The 20,866-nt window shown below is 55.5% G+C and overlaps 1 protein-coding gene across 1 annotated transcript in view; it reads left to right on the top strand.

Annotated features, from left to right (window-relative positions):
- Positions 1-7,770, top strand: part of SHANK3 (SH3 and multiple ankyrin repeat domains 3) — a 56,674-nt gene extending 48,904 nt beyond the window's left edge. The window contains exons 24-25 of the mRNA XM_004380088.1: positions 1-1,875; positions 7,185-7,770. Of these exons, the coding sequence (XP_004380145.1) occupies positions 1-1,875; positions 7,185-7,770 (2,461 nt within the window). The remainder of the gene's footprint in view (positions 1,876-7,184) is intronic.
- Positions 7,771-20,866: the final 13,096 nt, after the last annotated feature.

Genomic DNA, 20,866 nt, shown 5'->3' on the forward strand with positions numbered 1-20,866 from the left:
TGCCACCCCGCCCGAGCGCCTGAAGCGCCGCCCGCGGCCGCCGGGCCCCGACAGCCCTTACGCCAACCTGGGCGCCTTCAGCGCCAGCCTCTTTGCGCCGTCCAAGCCGCAGCGCCGTAAGAGCCCGCTGGTGAAGCAGCTGCAGGTGGAAGACGCGCAGGAGCGCGCGGCGCTGGCGTTCAGCGGCACCGGCGGTCCTGGAAGCGGCAGCTTCGCCCGCGATCCCTCCCCGACCCACCGCGGGCCCCGACCCGGCAGCCTCGACTACAGCCCCGGCGACGGCCCTGGCCTGGCGTTCGGCGGCCCGGGCCCAGCCAAGGACCGGAGGCTGGAGGAACGGCGCCGCTCCACCGTCTTCCTGTCGGTGGGCGCCATCGAGGGCAGTCCCCCGAGCGGCGACCTGCCCTCGCTGCAGCCCTCCCGCTCTATCGACGAGCGCGTCCTGGGCGCAGGAGCTGCCCCTGGCCGCGACCTGCTGCTGCCCTCTCCCGTGTCCGCACTGAAGCCATTGGTCAGCGGCCCCAGCATCGGGCCCTCTGGCTCCACCTTCATCCACCCGCTCACCGGCAAGCCACTAGACCCCAGCTCGCCTCTTGCTCTTGCCCTGGCCGCCCGCGAGCGGGCCCTGGCCTCCCAGGCACCCTCCCGGTCCCCCACACCTGTGCACAGCCCCGATGCCGACCGCCCTGGGCCGCTGTTTGTTGATGTCCAGTCCCGAGATTCGGAACGAGGGGCCTTGGCCTCGCCAGTCTTCTCTCCGAGGAGCCCGGCCTGGGTTCCCGTGCCCGCACGCAGGGAGCCCGAGAAGGCCCCCCGGGAGGATCGGAAGTCACCTGAGGACAAGAAGTCCATGATCCTCAGTGTTCTGGACACGTCCCTACAGCGCCCGGCAGGCCTCATCGTTGTGCATGCCACCAGCAACGGGCAGGAGCCTGGCGAGCTGGGGGCCGAAGAGGAGCACCCGGGCTCCCCGGAGCTGGCCCCGGCCCCCATGCAGTCAGCAGCCGCAGTGGCAGAGCCCCTGCCCAGCCCGCGGGCGCAGCCCCCCAGCAGCACCCCGGCTGACCCCGGGACAGGCCAGGGCAGCTCAGAGGAAGAGCCCGAGCTGGTGTTTGCTGTGAACCTACCACCGGCCCAGCTGTCCTCCAGTGACGAGGAGACCCGGGAGGAGCTTGCCCGCATTGGGCTGGTGCCGCCCCCCGAAGAGTTTGCCAATGGGGTCCTGCTGGCCACCCCGCTCCCTGGCCCAGGCCCCTTGCCCACCGCGGGGCCTGGCCCGGCCCCAGGGAAGCCAGGCAGTGAGCCTCCCCCGGCCCCTGAGTCCGCGGCCGACTCCGGCGTGGAGGAGGCCGACACACGAAGCTCCAGCGACCCCCACCTGGAGACCACGAGCACCATCTCCACCGTGTCCAGTATGTCCACCCTGAGCTCGGAGAGCGGGGAGCTCACCGACACACACACTTCCTTCGCTGACGGACACACTTTTCTACTCGAGAAGCCACCAGTGCCTCCCAAGCCCAAGCTCAAGTCCCCGCTGGGGAAGGGGCCGGTGACCTTCAGGGACCCGCTGCTGAAGCAGTCCTCTGACAGCGAGCTAATGGCCCAGCAGCACCATGCCGCCTCTGCGGGGCTGGCCTCTGCCGCCGGGCCTGCCCGCCCTCGCTACCTCTTCCAGAGAAGGTCCAAGCTGTGGGGGGACCCCGTGGAGAGCCGGGGGCTCCCTGGGCCCGAAGACGACAAGCCAACTGTGATCAGTGAGCTCAGCTCTCGCCTTCAGCAGCTGAACAAGGACACGCGATCCCTGGGGGAAGAGCCGGTCGGCGGCCTGGGTGGCCTGCTGGACCCTGCCAAGAAGTCGCCCATTGCGGCAGCTCGGTGAGCAGGGATATGTGGGGAGGGGACCCGTCCACGTCTATGGCCCACCCTCTGTCCCCCATGGCCCATTTTGTTCACCCATTCCCCCTTCCTCTCCACTGCCCAGCATGTTCCACCTCTCTGTCCCCTACCTGGCCTGGCTTTCTTTGAGATAGAAGGTTCTTTGGGGCCGGCCTGTGAGATATATCTGCTCCCCTGTGGTGCTGAACCAAGGAGCTGGGCGCAGAGGCCCGGCAGGTCTGAGCACCTGGTGGCTCCTTGCTAGGTTCCTACGGGCACTCGCTCCCACTCAGGCTTCTTCCAAGTCCACTCTGGGTGCACCCCCAGCTGTCTGGCTTCTCCGTGGCCTCCCCAGGGCTGCGTGGCTGCCATGTGCGGATGCCTTCCTTCCTGGGGGCTTCGCCAGCACCTTCCTCCTCCTCTGGGACCTGCCCGGGAGCCCTGGGACGGGCCCCCTGCTGAGGAGCCAGATGGACTCCCTGCCCCTCCACCTCATCATCCTTCACTCTCCATCCCCCCATCCTCTGTCCCGCCACCCAGGGTGGGACAGGGCCGCACTGTGCCCTGGACATGTGGGGGTGCTGGCAGGGGGCGGGGGCTGCTAGGGGAGCTTCTTCAGCCTGTGGCTGCATGAACACGAGTGGGAGGGATGGGCTCCCACTGTGGGCGCCGGCCGAGGGCAGAGCTCGTCTGTCCTCCTATCTGCCTTTTCACAGACTGCCTTTGCCACCTGTGCCCCATGGGTCTCCCCTCGTGGCTTTAGGGGACGTGTGCGGAATGCCACCTCCCAGTCCCCCTTCTTGCTGCCCTGAAGACCAGCCAGCGGGCCCTTTGCTGTCTGCCCGTGAGGGCAGAGCGCAGGGTCGGGGGACTTGGAGCTCTAGCACCTTGCAGAGTTCTCACTCCCAGGACCCTGACCATGTTGCCTTTTCCTGTTCAGGACTCAGGAGGAAGTGGGGGCCTCAGGAGTTCATGTGCCTCTCTTAAGGGTCCCAGGACCCCCCTCAGATCTCGCCATTCCAGAGTTTGCCCTGTGGCCCCCTCCCCCATTAGCCTCTTCCTGCTCCAAGCCAAACACCAAAGCCCTCTTCCTAGTAGCGCAGAGTAGAAAGTGCCCTTAGGGTGGGCGTGATGGTGAGGATGTGTGTTCAGGTAGGGCGACCAGGCTCCTGCCTAGGCCTCCAGGGAGCCTTGACCGCTTCCCCTTCCCCTGCAGCCCTCATGTCGCTTTGCCCCGTGGCCCAGAGGAAGCTCACCGCTGTTGGACGTGTGTGGTGCATTGCCCGGCATGTGGCAGGCCCTCAATAAATGCTTGTTAAGCGGATGAAGAAGGAAGCTAAATGCATGTGCTGTCTTTTGTGGTCTGAGGTCCAGAGAGGCGGCTCAGGGAAAGGCAGTGGAGGACAGATGGTCCCACACTGGTCGAGCAGCCCGGGGCTTGCACTCTGCTTGTTCCCAAGGGCAGGAGCGAGGTGGCCATGTAGCTGGCACTTTCCTGGAATGGCCCCTTCTCTCCACCGTCCCACCATCCTCTGTAGCACTTGGCCTCTGGTCACATGGGGAAGGGCAAGGCCCCAGCCCTGGCCTTCACATCCTGTCATCCACATCCCAATGGAACGGGGGCTTATTTTTCTCAGTCATTCCTGCCAAACCCCTGCCTCTCATTGGGCTAGTGTGTGTTCTCTGCCCCCTATGAACCACTCACCAAAGTTGGGGGGACAGGCCCGAGGCCAAGGTCACCCACCCCGCAGAGGGGAGAGACCACCGGCAGTCCAAAGAGCAGGCGTCTGCATGGTGTGGCCCTTGCCCACTTTAGCAACTTGCTTCATTCCCTGACACCGAATTGGGGTCAGTCGGCCTGATTCCCGCCCAAGAAGGCCACGTGTTAGCCCTGTCATTTACCCTGGCATTAACTCTGGGCGCACGGCCGTGCACCTGTGCCAGCTCTCAGCTTCCTCCGTGGGGAAGTACATGCGCTGGAGGAGGCGTTGGGCAGTGTTACTCTGTTAGATGGGCAATGATGTTCTCTCCACTTCTGGACAGTAAATTGCTGTTCCTGAGAGATCCCTTCAGCCAGCGATGGTGGGCATCTGCTGACCCCACCTGCCCTCTGACTGCACACACAGGGCTCACAGGCAGAAACAGCGGAGACCCACGCTTACCCAGCAGTTGCCTGTGAATGAATAGTACATTTGTTGTGAGCTCAAGTCAGGTGTGGCTGGACCTAGCTGCACCAGAGCTCCCCCTCCCCCACATGCCTGCCCGTCCTCTCTGCCCAGCCCTGGGTTCTCTTCACTCTTCTTCCACCCTCTTATGCCTCCTTCTCGCCCTCACACCTGGGCGGTGCGTGCCCCCCCGCCCCCAGACCCCGACTTCCAGCCACAGGAGCGAGGTTTACCTCCCCCATGGAGTCTGGGCGCCAGCGTAGAGGAGACCAGGCTGGCACCCACCTCTCTTTTCGTGGTGAAGCTTTTGGAGAAAGGCCCAAGTGAGGGGTGTTCTGAAGTCCAGGCAAGGCCCTTTCCCCCTAGCAGGGATCCTGACGGAGGCCTTGAGGCATGTCTCCTGGAGGCTGCACTTGGCGGTCAGCTGGGTGTTCCCTGATCCGGCCAGGCTCTGACACTGTTTAGCCACAAGGTACTCAGCAGCCTGAGAGGTCTCTGTGCAAGTTAGGTGGCCCCCATGGACCGAGGCTCGGTAACTTGTGGAAACGCTCAGCTCACCTTCTGGGGGGAACTGGGGTGCAGCCCACATGCTGTCCTTGGCCTCTGTTTCCAGAGGAGGCTGTGGGAGTGAAGAGAACATGGGAGACAGAGGATGGGTGCCGTTCACTGATGGGGACAGGGACCAAACAGCAGGCCTGGACCCTGGCAGATCTGGCTGTCCCTGGGCATGTCTGCAATTCCTGCAGGGTGGAGTGGGTTGCCCAGTCCCCAGGAAAGTGCAGACCAAGGAGAGAGAGAGGGTGGAGGGCAGAGGAGGGGGCCAGGCCTCACTGGCCATGGAGCCCAGGAGGAATGTTGTGTATGATTGGGATGGATGGAAGTGATCCGGACTGTCCTCTGGCGAGGAGGCTCCTGTGGAGTTCCGGGGTTGGTGGTGCTGGTGAGGGATCCGGTGTCCTGGAAGCCTTTTGGGAGACTGGCAGGTGCTGAGATTTGGCCGTTTGGTGGCCGGAGCCTGGCCGAGAGAGGGGTCAGACAGTTGAGGGCAGTGATGGATGGATGGACGAGGGCAGAGATGGTGCTGACACTTGGAACTTGGGGCCGGATGCGGCTGTGGTTCCGGCCCCGGGTACCACGCAGTCCCTGTTCCCTGCGATAAGGGGAGGAGTGGACATGGGGCCTGGTGGTGCCTGGCCACTCCCTGCTGGTGCTGGGGGTGGGCACAGCATTCCAGGGAGAGTGTCTCCATCGCCAGCCCGCCTGGGAGGTGGTAGGAGTGGACCCCCCGCCTCTGCCGCCAACTCCCAGTCCTCCCAGTGGGAACAGGTCTTCCTTCCCTGCTGTCCTGAGACCAGCCCCACTTTCTGGCAGGTCTCACTATGTAGTGCCAGAAGGCTACGGCCAGGGTCCCTGGAGAGCCCAGGGCCTTCCCAGGCGGCAGCCTTGGGGTTGTGGCCCCAGGCCAGGGTCACTTCGTGAGGGCTCAGGGGCCAGAGGTTCATATTCTGGCCGCTCCTCTCTGGAGGTTGCAGGCTGATTCCCTGGGAGCCTCCATGTACCCACTAGGTGGCACCTCCATGCCCTCTAAGGCTGCGGGAAGGAGCCTGGGACGGGCTGGAAACAAGGGATGGTTCCTCCCAGCAAGGTCTAGTGGGAGAGACAGAGCTGGGAGCTGCAGGAACAGGGTGACCGCAGATGTGGGAGATGCTTCAAGGGGAGGGAAACTGAGGTGGGTTGGAGAACCCAGAGGGGTGTCCGTAACCCAGCCTGGGCAGGTCCAAGGAGAAGGAGACGGGTTTGCTGCTGGAGACCGTTCTTGGTGGGTCCGAAGCGAGGCGATGTGTGCTCGTGGGTGGGCGCTACACTTCACACACCAGATCTAGAGAACTGAGTAGCGTGCCCAGGTCACCAGGGGCAAATCAAGCATCCACTCAGACACGCTAAACCCTGGCCTACACTCTCAAACACCCTCCCAGCCATGCCCCCCCGCCCCGAGTCCTCCCTCCCATCCCAGCCCCTAGTTCCACCCTTGGCGGAGCGTCAGGCCAGGGGTGCCGTGTGGCCGCCTGCGCTAACACTCTCTCTCATTGCTCTCTTCCTGCCCATCTGCATGTGGCTGCGCTGTCTAGCTGCGCGGTGGCCCCGAGCGCCGGCTGTGTAAGTGAGCACTCATCCCATGCCTCTCACCGTCCACGTGGCTGCGCTTGGCCTCCAGGATCTGCTCTGCTTGGCTGCGGGGGGCTTCGGTGCCCCTGACAGCCCCCTGATGCCTGCCCCAGCCGCAGCAGGGCATAGGGCTGGAAATGGGGGGATTACAGGAGTGGGTTTTTTCTGGACAGTCCCCTGGACAGGCCTCCCTCCAAGGCCAGGCAAGGGTGGGGTTGGAGGTCTGGGGTCTTGTTTGGAGAGGTTAGGATGTGAGTGCTATCTGTCCTTTGTGTGGGAGTGTGTGTGTCCCATGGTGGTGCTGCTACGTCCCTGCCACGAGCAGGCCACCACCGATGCATGCTGGCAACGTGTGTTGCTGAGCCTGGGCACTGCCCGGTGGCCTGTCTTCACATTGGCGTGGGTGTGCTGCTGTCTGGGGCCTGTCCTGCACCTGTCTTACACTCGTCTCGCACGTGCTGCTGTTCTCTGTGCACCTGGGCCTGTCTTGGGGGGGCCGCTGTCGTGGACCTGCTCAGTCTCTGCTGCCGCCAGCCTTTGCCACTGACTCAGCCAGCCCTGCCGCCAGCCCCGGGTGTCTCCGGGTCTCCGCAGAGAGCAGTGCTGGGGAAGCGGGGTGGGGAAGGGTACTGCCTGAGCCTTATGTCCAGGGCATGGATGGGTGGTACAGTGCCCAGCTCGTGCCCAAGGCTGGTGGGAGGGGGCAGCCAGCCTTTTCCTCTGATGAGCTACTCTCGAGCCAGGTGGAGTGGAGAGGGGCAGCCAACCTTTATCCTTCCCATATTCCATTCAGTCCGGGGGTCCCCCAGAGCAGGGCCCCGGCTTCCACCCCCGGGGCCAAACAAACTAGGATCCCGCCCTTCTTTCCCAGCCTGCCCCAGCGCTCGCGTCCCTCTGGCCCCTCCCCGCCCCGTCCCCTCCGCCCTCCCCCGCCTCGCTTGCGTCCCTCACCTGCCCTGACCCGCTCTCCCTCCGCAGGCTCTTCAGCAGCCTCGGTGAGCTGAGCTCCATTTCAGCGCAGCGCAGCCCCGGGGGCCCGGGCGGCGGGGCCTCCTACACGGTGCGGCCTGGCAGCCGCTACCCGGTGGCGCGGCGCACCCCGAGCCCGGTGAAGCCCGCGTCGCTGGAGCGGGTGGAGGGGCTAGGGGCGGGCGCGGGGGGCGCTGGGCGGCCCTTTGGCCTCACGCCCCCCACCATCCTCAAGTCGTCCAGCCTCTCCATCCCGCACGAGCCCAAGGAGGTGCGCTTCGTGGTGCGCAGCGTGAGCGCGCGCAGCCGCTCGCCCTCGCCCTCGCCGCTGCCCTCGCCTGCGCCCGTCTCCAGCGCCCCCGGCCCACGGCGGCCCTTCCAGCAGAAGCCGCTGCAACTCTGGAGCAAGTTCGACGTGGGCGACTGGCTGGAGAGCATCCACTTGGGCGAGCACCGCGACCGCTTCGAGGACCACGAGATCGAGGGTGCGCATCTGCCGGCGCTCACCAAGGACGACTTCGTGGAGCTGGGCGTCACGCGCGTGGGCCACCGCATGAACATCGAGCGCGCGCTCAAACAGCTGGACGGCAGCTGACGCCCACACCCCGCAGCGCCCTGCCGGCAGGGCCCCCCACCCCGGGCCGCGGGCTCGGCCTGCCCCCCACGACGGCGCCGGGCCAGGAATGTTGCATGAATTGTCCCGTTTACTGTTGCTCGGAGACTTGCCCTGTACATTGCTTAGTGCCCCTCCCCGGCCACCGAGCCCCATCCCGCACACGGTCAGGAGGGTGAGGTCCAGGAGGCTGGGGGGGCCGCGGGAGGGGCCAAACCGGCTTGACCCCTCCCGCTCAGCTCCTGTGGCCACTCTCCCAGAGGGGGGACCTAGTCCAGCATGCGAGGTCAGGACACGCCTTGGTGTTTGCTCGTCTGGGGGCACAATACTTTTCACCTCCTTCTCCAATTGGCAGGGTCAGTCACTCAGATATGGTATGGCTGGGGGGGGGGGGCGGGAGGGGGGAGACGGGGTTCTCGGTTAGGGGTTAAGGAGCCCCCTGTTTTGCATATTTTAATCCACTCAATATTTGGAACGAGAAAAGGAACAAATATCTCTGTCCGTAATCGCTCCCCCTCCCCGCCCCTCTCCAGCCTCTCCGTCCCTCTGCGGCCGCCAAGTCTTCCATCTCCGGCTGGGTCCCGCCGCGAGCCGGGCCCCTCACTGCCACTGCGACCCCACACGGGGGCGGGGTGGGGGGGCGCTCCAGCTGGTCTGGGGTTGGCCAGGGGCCTAGTGCCCCGACGTGGGGCCGGGGCTCGGCCCCCTTCCCCCGCTGAGCTGTAGTGTCCCCACCGACCCTTCAGGTGCTGCGCGGGGGAGGGGCGGCAGGCAGCCGGGTCCTGCTGGGTCGGGACGGCCGGGAGACCATCGCCCTGGGGGAGGGCCGCAGGGCAAATGCCCTGGCCCTCTGCCCCCAGCCATCTCCCTCACAGGGTCTCTCTCCGAGGAGGGGTCCAGCCTCGCCCCCATCCTCTTGGGCAACTACAGCAGAGAAGCCTCCCTGCCTCGGACCCGGGTCTCGTGTTCCTGCCGTGCGATTGTGCAACTCTGGGTGCAACTGAGCGCGTGGGACCGTATGTGTGCTGGATTGGCGAGTGGCTCTGAGGGGCAGCCCTGGGACTCCGTGCGGTGGCTGCGGAAGCGTGAGCAGGGGTGCGTGCGGGGTTGCAAGCATGAGTTTGCACAGGGGTGCGTGCACCAGAGTTTGTGCATAGGTGCGTGTGGGGTGCGCGTGGGGGTTCGCGCCGGGTTGCCCGCGCTGGAGTGTGTATGGGTGCACGTGGGGGTGCGTGCACAGATGTGCGTGCGAGGGTGCGTGTGCTGGAGTGCTGCATGGGCGTGCACAGGTGTGTGTGGGCGTGAGCACAGGAGTGCATGCAGGGGTGCGTGTGCTGGAGGTGCTGCATGGGCGCGCACAGGTGTGTATGTGTGGGCGTGAGCTCGGGAGTGCATGCAGGGGTGTGTGTGCTGGAGTGCTGCACGGGTGCGCATGTGTTTGTGTGGGCGTGAGTGCCGGAGTGCATGCAGGGGTAGTGCCTGTGAAAACAGCCCCGTCTCTCCTCTTCCAAAGAAAGCCCAGAGGCTGTTCGGCAACTGGGGTCTGCGTTCGCCCGGCCTGTCCTTCTGGGGACCTGCCCCAGCCTGAGCTGGGCTCTTCGGTGAAGCCCTGCTGCTTACTGGTGGCCCTAAGGACCCCTTGGAGGCAGTCCCCCCCTTGGGCTTCCAGGGGGTCGTAGAGGGACCCCTAGAGTCAGGCCACCAAAAGCCCTGGGGTGAGGCCAGGACCCCTGAGGGCGCCCAGCCCCCCTTACTGTGACTCCCCACACTCAGCAATGACCTGTGGGATGGGGGGCCCTGGGATGTTTTTAAACCTAGGGTTTGGAGTCTGGACTCAGCTCCATCCACGTCACTCACAAGTTTCTGTTTGTATTTCTAGCTTTTTTTAATAAAAACTTAAAAAAAAAGAAAACAGAAGTTTTCACAGCCCAGGGGCCCGGCACGCCGGTCTGTGCAGGTCCTGGAGCACACCTCACCGCCCCCAGCCCAGTCCTGGCACACAGAGTCACACCCAGTTATCCCGTCCCAATAGACCAGGTCACACACAGCAGCAGTCACTGTAACCGACTGTCACATACACACTCGGTCTCTCTCACCTGTGGGTTTTTGGTTCCGTTCCATTTGGGTTTTTAACTTACAGGGTCAGTTTGACTTCCCCCCTCCTTTTGTATGGAGTTCCACTGGGGATTTCACCCCTGCTCCAACCCTGAGGCCTCCTGACCCTATAACGTTGTGATACACCCCACAGAGATCTATGTTTCTTATATTATTATTATTGATAATAATTATTATAATATTATTATGTAATAAATTTATAAGAAATGAAACCACTTCTCAGTTGCCTGCTTCAGGGGATACTGGGAACACCAGCCTCTCTCTGCCATGACCACTGTTGCTCAGATACTCACCGGGTCACGTGAGTCCCCACCCTTGGCATAAACCTTTAGCTGCCTGAACTCGTGCTGCCGCTCAGCTGTCTCTGAAAGCCCCTGTCCTGTGCTCTCGGGCCTGCCTCCTGCTTCTCCTCTGGAGTCCCCAGAGGACACTTCTCTCCCTGCTCATCAGCTCAGTGGATGGCATGCCGGGAGTCCCATCGCCCTCCGTGACCTCTGACCCCCTCTACCGCCAACATCCAGTGGTCTCTAAGTGGTTGCTGCTCTGACCGGTCACGTCCGTCCCCTCTGCTCTGCCCTATCGCTGTTCTGACCACTGATGGAGTCCTGCCTCTGGACAAAACCTGGCCAGGTTCCCCTGAAGTGGATCTGGCCCCTGCCGGCTGCAGGGCGCCCCCGTCCCGCGTCTGCGCCTCCTCTCCCTTGTGCGCACCAGGTAGCTCCTGACCCCACCTCTGCGTCCCATGGCCCCCTCGGCTCCCGCCCCTTCCTCCTGCCTGGTCACCATCCTGCACCTGGGTGAATCCCTCGCCCCAATCTGAGTTAGATGCCAGGCTTGGCACCTTCTCAAATTAAGTAGCTTGGAGCTTCTCACCCTGTGTCATCCCCAATGGCAGAGCTGCTTGGCGTGTGAGGTTTGGCTTTTGCTCCTACTCTGACTCAGGCACGGTGCCAGGCACCAAGGATGCAGATACACCGTGGCCACACAAGTTGCCACCAGCAGGGAAAGCGGTGTCAGGGCAAGTCTCAGGAGGCCACGCTTCTGATGAGAGGAGCAGATGGTGGCGCTGTGTCCCGAAGGGTGTACAATGACGTGGAGGGGCACTGGGGCCATGAGAGGGCCAGTCCAGGGTCCCTGAGTGAAGGGTTTCAGGAGGGCCAGGTTGGTGCTCAGCACATCACCGTGGCTGGGGGCAATACAGGCTTGACTCGAGGTCTGGTCCTTGCTGAGTCAGGGGTGTGCTGGGCTGGGGAGGATCCCGGAGGTGAGAATGCCTGGGGGAGGGAAACCTCAGGGCAGGGGACAGGTGGGCAGGCCACTGCTGGGAGGGCAGAGGGGCTTGAGGGAGTGAGTCAAGGTCGGGAGGGTGCAGGAGGGCAGGAGAAGGCACTGCGCAGGGGCGGTGAAGCCGCCCCCCGACCGAGGTGGAGGACTGAGTCTGGTGCTGTTTCTGCCCCCGTCCCCCAGGGGCCCTGTGCTGGGCCGGCTCCGAGAGGCTCACTATCTGTCCGGAAAACTCGTGGTTGCAGATGCTCACATGTTTGAACGGTCTCTCGTTTTAGGTTAGAAACTGTTGTCCTCACACAGAAAGGGCCTGCGGGACTCAGGTGGCTGGAATGATGGAGAGCTGGGGCTACAGCCCTTTGCTCTATGTTCCAGAGGGAGTGTTGGTGAGCTGTTCATGACCCCTGAGGGGCCGTAGGGGCAGGGGCGTTCAGTTTACTTGGCCTGAAGGTGCAAATATCTCCTGCATTTCTGCCTCCTCCAGCAGGCCTTTCTGCCTGGCCTTGCAGATTCTGCCATCTCCTGAGGCACGGGTGGCTCCTGACCTGTGGGGACACTCACCTTCTCCCCAGACCCCTTGGTCACTCTCCAGGCTCAGGGACTCGGAGTGGGCATGGCCGTTTCCGTGAACGGCGACCTCCTACCCGTCCCCTCCTCTGCTGAGACGCAGCCCTGTTCCCAAAGCCAGGTCCCAGCCCGAGAAGACCCCGCCTGTGTGCAGCTAGGGATGAGCCTCCTGCAGCCACAGAGCTGCACAGTGCTGCAGGGTGGGGTGGGGTGAGCAGGACCAGGGAGAGGGGTGTAGGAATAGGTGGGAGAAAGAAGGGGCAGAGGTCAAGGTAGAGGGGTGCGGTGGAGGTTGGGTTGGGCGTGGGAAGGAGCCTGTGGCGTGTGGGGGAACAGAAGTGAGCAGGATCCGGGAGAGTGCTGGGTGAGCTGTGGGTGTGCTGGTGTGCGGGGCAGGGAGTGAGTGGGAGCAGAGAACTGGGAGGATGGAGTAGTAACATGCTCCTGGGCTCCTGCCCTCCATCCAGGGGGAGTCTGCCTCTGCCTGGGACGAGCTCCCAGCCACCATTAGGACCCACCTTCTGGTCCCAGTCAAAACTGTTTTTACCTTCTCATCTCTCTCCCTCCCTCACTCTTGGGAACACCAGGGAGAAGACAAAAAATTACTCTTAGTTGAGATATTTTTTGTTGCTTTCATTAGGTTTAATGACAAAATTGTGATTTGCTCACATTATAGTAGTTAACCACCAGCTGTCTACATTTTGTAATACTCTGGGGGCTTGTGTGTTGCTGTGATGCTGTGAATGCCACCAGTGTTTCCAATACCAGCAGGGTCACCCGTGGTGGACAGGTTTCAGTGGAGCTTCCAGACTAAGACAGACAAAGAAGAAAAGCCTGGTGATCTACTTGTGAAAATCAACCACTGAAAACCTTATGGGTCCCAACAGAACACTATCTGAATTTTTGCTTTGGCTATGTCATCAGGAGGGATAAATCACTAGAGGAGGACATTATGTTTGGTGAAGTAGAGGGCCAACAGGGTGAGGGAGACCCTCAGTGAGATGAATTGGCACAATAGCCACAACGATGGATTAGAATATGTCGGCCATAGATTGAGCAGGGCCAGGCAAACGTTTGTTCCGTTGTCAGGAGTCAGATTTGCCTCAGGCAGCTGTGTCTGTGTGTATGTTTGTATCATCTTTCTATCTATCTGTCTACCTACCTATCTGTCTTAGGCTGGGTTCTCTAGAGAAGCAAAACCAGTAAAGTGTATAAATATATATATAGGGAGAGGTTTATGTCAAGGAAACAGCTCACGCGATTGTAGAGGCTAGAATGTCTCGAGTCCGTGGATCAGGCTAGAGGCCTCTCTCAAGTCACACAGCCGCAGAAGCTGGCAAGCCCAAGATCGGCAGGTCGGCAGGTCGGAGAGCAGGGCTCCTGCTCACAGGCTGTGCAGATCGACGAATCCCAGGTTCGGCAGATAAGCTGACAGCTCAAGTCCCAAGAACCGGGCATGAGATGATCGGAGGCAGCCGCAGGATCCAGAGAGAGCAAAAAGCCAGAATGTCGGTTTATATTCAGATGCGGGCCACACCCCCAAGGAGTGATTACATTAAAACACTGAGAATCATGGCCCAGCCAAGTTGACACACAATCTTAACCATCACACTATCTCTATTTATATTTAGGTATCTCTCCTCCGTCTGTAATCTATCTGCTATATCTATCCCTATCTATCTATCTCTGTTTATCATCTATCTACCTATATCGTCTGTCTATCTATATCTATCATCTGTCTATCTATAATGTATCTATCCATTTTTATCGATCTATCTATAATCTGCCTATCTATGTAGCCCTCTGTCTGTAATCTGTGTATCTATGTATCTCCATCTATAGTTTTTAAAAGTGCTGCAGAAAATTTAAGTGTTACTTGAAGTGTTCTGGGTGTCAAGAGCAACCATTTTAAAGCATATTTACAAACATTAATAAAAGGGAAAATGTGTAAAAAGGTGTGAACAACAAGATGACTGGGTAGGAATCCTGAGTTACCAGCTGTGCAGGCTTTTGTTTACTTTTATTTCATGCATGCATTGTTGTTGCTATTGTTTTATCATTCAGGGAAAGCCTTTGATTGCTTTAATAAAGTCAAACTGAGGCCCCCTGGTGGGGGAAGTCTTCATGGGGAAGGGTGACTGGACCTTCAGTCCTGAAGCCCAGCACCAAAGGATGAGGAAGTTTGGAGAGAAGAGGAGCCATCCTCCAGGGAAACTTCCCTGTCCACACTGTGGTGGGCATGGTACCAGTTCTGGGCCCTGCCGGTCCTTTGGGTCGGAGCAGCATGGTCTGCCTTTTCCAGCTGACCTCACTGACAGCTGAGATACAGTGGGGTGATCACATCACACCTCACCGGCCACTTGGGGAGACCCCCGGGCCTTGCCCTGAAGTCTGCCATATGCTCACCTTCTTTACGATTGCATATTGCCTGTGGGGCTGGATTGATTGCAGGCTGAGGGAAGCCCAACTTGCATTGGCTCAAACAAAAGAGGAGATGTTATTATCTAGGAGACCACTTCGGGAGGGGGAGGCAGAGCTGCAGCAAGGATTCCTGTGGCACCGGGACTCCGTCTGCCTGTCTGCTTCCTCCCTCAGATCTGCGGTCTCATGTGGGGAGGACATGGCTGCTGGCAGAGGAAAGCTCTCGCTCCTGTTTGCGATTGTCGTTAGTTGCTATGTAGCAGGCTCCGACGCACAGCAACCCCGTGCATAACAGGATGAAACCTGGCCTGATCCTGTGCCGTCGTCAGGATCACTGGTGTGTTTGAGGCCGTTGTTGTGGCTATTGTGTCATTCCATCTCATTGAGGGTTTTCTTCATTTTTGCTGAACTTCTACTTTACCAACAGGGTCACCCATGGTGAACCCGTTTCAGTGGAGCTTCCACACTGAGACAAAATGGGAAGAAAGGCCTGGTGATCTACTTCTGAAAACCAGCTAATGAAAACCCTATGGATAACAACAAGACATTGTCCTATTTAGTGCTGGGGGATGAACACTGCAGGTTGCAAGGCATTCAAACTACGACTGGGGAAGAGCTGCCTCCTCAAAGTAGAGTAGACTGTAATGACACAGATGGAATAAAGCCTTCAGAACCTTTATTTGCTGATGTAGCATGACTCAAAATGGGAAGTAACAGCTGCAAACATCCATTAGTAATCAGAACATGGACTATACAAAGTATAAATAAAGGAAAATTGGAAGTAATCAAAAATGAAATGGAAATTGCCCCTATTAGAGGGGACAAAATTCCAGAGAAGGACTCTGGCTGGCCTGCCTAGGCCACGTGCCTATCCCTGGTCAATCCCTGGTCAATCCCCGGGCTGCGGTGGACACTACTGGGGCCTCGTCTAGAAGCTGAAGTGAGCATTGCCTGCACAGTCAAATAATGATTATCTTCTAGAATCCAGAAGTGAGGTCGTCAAACTTTTTTAAATTGTATACCCTTAAATAATTTTTGTAAGATATTCATAAGGTTCTGTGAATCATAACATTATGAATAGCAGGAGAACATTGTCTGATATAGTGCAGGAAGATAAGCCCCTCACGTTGGAAGGCACTCAAAATACAACTGGGGAAGAGTTACCTCCTCAATGGAGAGTCACCCTTAATGATGTGGATGGAGTCAAGGTTTCGGGATCTTCATTTGCTGATGTGGCATGACTCAAAATGAAAAGAAACAGCTGCAAACATCCATTCATAATCAGAAATGGCATGCACGACATATGAATCTAGGAAAACGGGAAGTTGTCAAAAATAAAATGGAACTCATAAAGATTGATATCCTAGGCATTAGTGAACTGAAACAGACTGGTATTGGTCATTTTGAATCAGACAGTCATATGGTATACTCTGCTGGGAAAGACAAATTAAAGACAAATTGCTTCGCATTCATCATGAAAAAGAACATTTCAAGATCTATCTTGAAGAACAATGCTGTCAGTGATTAAGATAATATTCATACGCCTACAAGGAAGACCAGTTAATACGACTATTATTCAAATTTACGCACAACCACTAATGCTAATGATGAAGAAATTGAAGGTTTTTACCAACTTCTGCAGTCAGAAATTGATCAAACATGAAATCAAGATGCAGTGTTAATTACTGGTGATTGGAATGTGAAAGCTGGAAACTAAGAAGAAAGATAGGTAGTTAGAAAATATGGTCTTGGTGATAAAAATGATGCCAGAGATCTCATGATGGAATTCTGCAAGACCAATGACTTGGAAGGTATACACAGAGTCACTATACTAAAAAGAATTGGTTGATGTTCAACAATTTCAGGAGGCAGAGTATGATGAGGAACCGATGGTACTGAAGGAAGAAGCCCAAGCTGCACTGAAGGCATTGGCGAAAAACAAGGCTCCAGGAATTGATGGAATATCAATTGAGATGTTGCAACAAACAGATGCAGCGCTGGAAGTGCTCACTCATCTATGTCAAGAAATTTGGAAGACTGCTACCTGGCCAACTGACAGTAAAAGATCCATATTTATAACTCTTCCCAAGAATGGTGATCCAACCGAATGTGGTAATTATCGAACAATATCATTATTATCACATGCAAGTAAAATTTGATGAAGATCATTCAAAAGTGGCTGCAGCAGTATATCAACAGGGAACTTCCAGAAATTCAAGCTGGATTCAGAAGAGGAAGTGGAACCAGGGATATCATTACCGATGTCAGATGGATCCTGGCTGAAAGCAGAGAATACCAGAAAGATGTTTACCTGTTTTATTGATTATGCAAAGGCATTCGAGTGTGTGGATCATAACAAATTATGGATAACATTGAGAAGAATGGGAATTCCAGAACACATAATTGTGCTCATGAGAAACCTGTACATAGATCAAGAGGTAGTTACTTGAACAGAACAAGGAGATACTGCATGGTTTCAAGTCAGGAAAGGTGTGTGTCAGGGTTGTATACTTTCTCCACACCTATTCAATCTGTATGCTAAACAAATAATCTGAGAAGCGAGATTATATGAAGAAGAATGGGTTGTCAGGATTGGAGGAAGATCATTAACAACCAGCGCCATACTGATGACACAACCTTGCTTGCTGAAAGTGAAGAGGAGTTCAATCACTTCCTGATGAAGATCAAAGACCACAGCCTTCAGTATGGATTACACCTCAACATAAAGAAAACAGAAATCCTCACAATTGGACCAATAAGCAACATCATGATAAGTGGAGAAAAGACTGAAGTTGTCAAGGATTGCATTTCACTTGGATCCACAATCAACACCCATGGAAGCAGCAGTCAAGAAATTAAAAGACGCGTTACATTGGGAAAATGTGCTGCAAAAGATCTCCTTAAAGTGTTGAGAAGCAAAGATGTCATCTGAAGACTAAGGTGTGCCTGACCCAAGTGATGGTGTTTTCAATTGCCTCATATGCATGCCAAAGCTGGACGATAAATAAGGAAGACTGAAGAAGAACTGACAGCTTTGAATTGTGGTGTTGGAGAAGAATATTGAATAGACCATGGATTGCCAAAAGAACAAACAAATCTGTCTTGGAAGAAGTACAACAAGAATGCTCCTTAGAAGCAAGGATGGCCAGACTATGTCTCACATACTTCGGGCATGTTATCAGGAGGGATCAGTTCCTGGAGAAAGACATAACACTTGGTAAAGCAGAGGGTCAGTGAAAAAAAGGAAAACCCTCAACAAGGTGGATGAAGCATAACAACGATTATGAGGATGGTGCAGGACGGGGCAGTGTTTCGTTCTGATGTACATAGGGTCGCAGTGAGTCGGAACTGACCCCATGGCAACTAACAACAACAATGACTTCTTTGTTCCACTTTTTTTCAACAACATGAATAGCGACTATACATGTAGACCTGGTCGGATGGAATACATGGGAATCAAATTGACTACATCTGTGGAAAGAGACGATGGAAAAGCTTAATATCATCAGTGAGAACAAGGCCAGGGGTCAACTGTTGAACAGACCATCAATTGCTCACATGCAAGTTCAAGTTGAAGTTGAAGAAAATTAGAACAAGTCCACGAGAGCCAAAGTATGACCTGAGTATATCCCACCTGAATTTAGAGACCATCTCAAGAATAGATTTGATGCATTGAACTCAAAATGACCAAAGACCAGACGAGTTGTGGAGTAACACCAAGGACATCATACATGAAGAAAGCAAGATGTCGTTAACAAGACAGGAAAGAAAGAAAAGACCAAAATGAATGTCGGAAGAGACTCTGAAACTTACTCTTGAACATCGAGTAGCTAAAGCCAATGGAAGAAATAATGAAGTAGAAGAGTTGAACAGAAGATTTCAAAGAGTGGCTCAAGAAGACAAAGTAAAGTATTATAATGACCTGAGCACAGACCTGGAGATAGAAAACAAAAAGGGAAAAACAAGCTCAGTGTTTCCCAAGCCGAAAGAACTGAAGAAAAAAGTCAAGCCCCAAGTTGTAATATTGAAGGATTCTACGGGGAAAATATTAAACGATGCAGGAAGTGTCAAAAGAAGAAGGAAGGAATATACAGAGTCGCTGCACCAAAAAGAACTGGTTGATGTTCAAACATTTTAGAAGGCCGCATATGCTCAAGAACTGATGGTACTGAACGAAGAAGCCCAAGCTTCACTGAAGGCATTGGCAAAAAGCAAGGCTCCAGGAATTGCTGGAATACCAATTGAGATGTTTCAACAAATGGATGCAGAGCTAGAAGTGCTCACTTGTCTATGCCAAGAAATTTGGAAGACAGCTACCTGGCCAACCTGCTGAAAAAGATCCGTATTTCTACCCATTCCAAAGAAAAGTGATGCAACTGAATTAGGAAATTATCGAACAATATCATTAATATCACATGCAAGTAAAATTTTGCTGAAGATCATGAAAAAGCGGCTGCAGCAGTACATCAACAAGAAACTGCCAGAAATTCAAGATGGATTCAAAAGAGGTTGTGAAACAAGGGATATCATTGTTGATGTCAAATTGATCATGGCTGGGTGAGCCTAACCCAAGCCATAGTGTTTTCAGTCGCTTCATATGCATGGGAAAGCTGGACAATAAATAAGGAAGAATGAAGAAGAATTGATGCCTTTGAATTATGGTGTTGGCAAAGAATATTGAATATACCATGGACTGCCAGATGAACGAACAAATCTGTCTTGGAAGAAGTACAGCCAGAATGCACCTTAGAAGCAAGGATGGTGAGACTACGTCTTACATATTTTGGACATGTTGTCAGGAGGGATCAGTCCCTGGAGAAGGACATTATGCTTGGTATAATAGAAGGTCGTCAAAAAAGAGGAAGACCTTCGACAAGATAGACTGACACAGTGGCTGCAACAATGGGCTTCAACGTAGTGCAGGACTGGGCAGTGTTTCATTCTGTTGTACACACAGACTGCCTATGATTCGGAACAAACTCTATGGCACTAACAACAATAACACGCAAATAAGATGCTTGTGGCCCACCAAGGGTTTGGACAGCCTGCTAGTAATGCAAATCAGGTTCATGGAACCTTGTGGTGGTTGTTGTTGTTAGGCGCTGTTGATTTGGTTCCCACTCATGGGGAACCTACATACAACAGAATGAAACACTGCCCGGTCTTTTGCCATCCTCACAACTGTTGTTATGCTTGAGCCCTTTGTTGCAGCCACTGTGTCAATCCATCATGTTGAGGGTCTTCCTCTTTTTTGATGACCCTCTACTTTACCAAGCATGATGTCCTTCTCCAGGGACTGATCCCTCCTGATAACATGTCCAAAGTATGTGAGATGTAGTCTTGCCATTCTTGCTTCTAAGGAGCATTCTGGCTGTACTTCTTCCAACACAAATTGGTTCATTCTTTTGACAGTCCATGGTATATTCAATATTCTTCTCCAACACCACAGTTCACAGGCATCAATCCTTTTCTGGTCTTCATGCACATGAGGTGATTGAAAACACCATGGTTTCTTCAAGGTGACATCTTTGCTTTTTAACACTTTAAAGAGGTCTTTTGCAGCAGATTTGCCCAATACAATGCGTCTTTTGATTTCTTGTGGTGGTGGGACCATGCAAATAAGGTGTATGGAACCCTAACAAGGGGATTTGTCAGTTTTGTCATCCAGTAGGCTTAAAGGGAGCCAATCCCAGAAGCAGAGACGGGGGGACCTCACTACCACCAAGAAGAAGAGCCAGGAGCAGAGTGCATCTTTTGGACCTGAGGTCCTTGTGCTGAGAACCTCCTAGACCCAGAAGACAGAGAAAGCTGTAACACCAGAGACAGCATGAGATAGTGAGAAGCAGAGGCAAGCATGGTGGAGTTCAGCAGCAGAGAAATGGCAGCAGCAGAATCAGGAGACTAGCAGGATACAATAGTGGGCCTCCTGGCCCATGGAGCTAGAGAGCTGAACGCCTTCAGGCAAGAGGCTTCCTGATGGAGTAGGATGCCTCTGGGCACGTATCAATGGAGCTCAACACCTGTCTGAGCCGGGCAGATGTCGGCTGAGTGCTGAGGGCTGAGGGCAAGAGCCAAGAGAGAGACCTGCCTTCGGGCATGGCCGAGAAGCTGTTCTGATTGAAGAACTGTATCCTGAGTTGTTCCTGATCCTGAATTGTAACCTGTTACTTCTCTAATAAACCCCATAACTGTGAGTATAGTCTGTGAGCTGTGTGGCCATTGCTACAGATGATCAAACCCAGCAGAGAAGTAGAGTGCCGTGGGGGACGGCTGGTGTCATAATTGATAAAAAGGTTGGAGAGAGTAGGTATGTCTGACCTCCACCTCATGTCAGCTTTGGGCTGATGATAATCTTGATTCTCTCTCTTCCCCCTTGTGAAGTTAAATGAGGTCTGACACATTTAACCACACCACCACTTTTACACCTTGTGGTACTTATGTAGAGGAGATAAAAGCTTGTGATATTTAGGTAAGGAGATATTATACTCAAGACGAGGATGTGAGACTTCCTGGCACTCAGGTAGGGTGAGAACTACTGTTGCTCTAGAGGGCAGTTGAGACCTCAGAGCACTCACATAGATGAGATGCAACATTCAGGTAGAGAAGATGCAACAAGGTAACACTCAGGTGGTGGAGATGAGACCTTGCAACACTTAGGGGCGATGAGACTTTGGGCACACAGACAGAGGAA

The sequence above is a fragment of the Trichechus manatus genome, unplaced genomic scaffold (genome assembly GCF_000243295.1).
Source record: "Trichechus manatus latirostris isolate Lorelei unplaced genomic scaffold, TriManLat1.0 scaffold00069, whole genome shotgun sequence".
NCBI classification, from domain to species: Eukaryota; Metazoa; Chordata; class Mammalia; order Sirenia; family Trichechidae; genus Trichechus; species Trichechus manatus.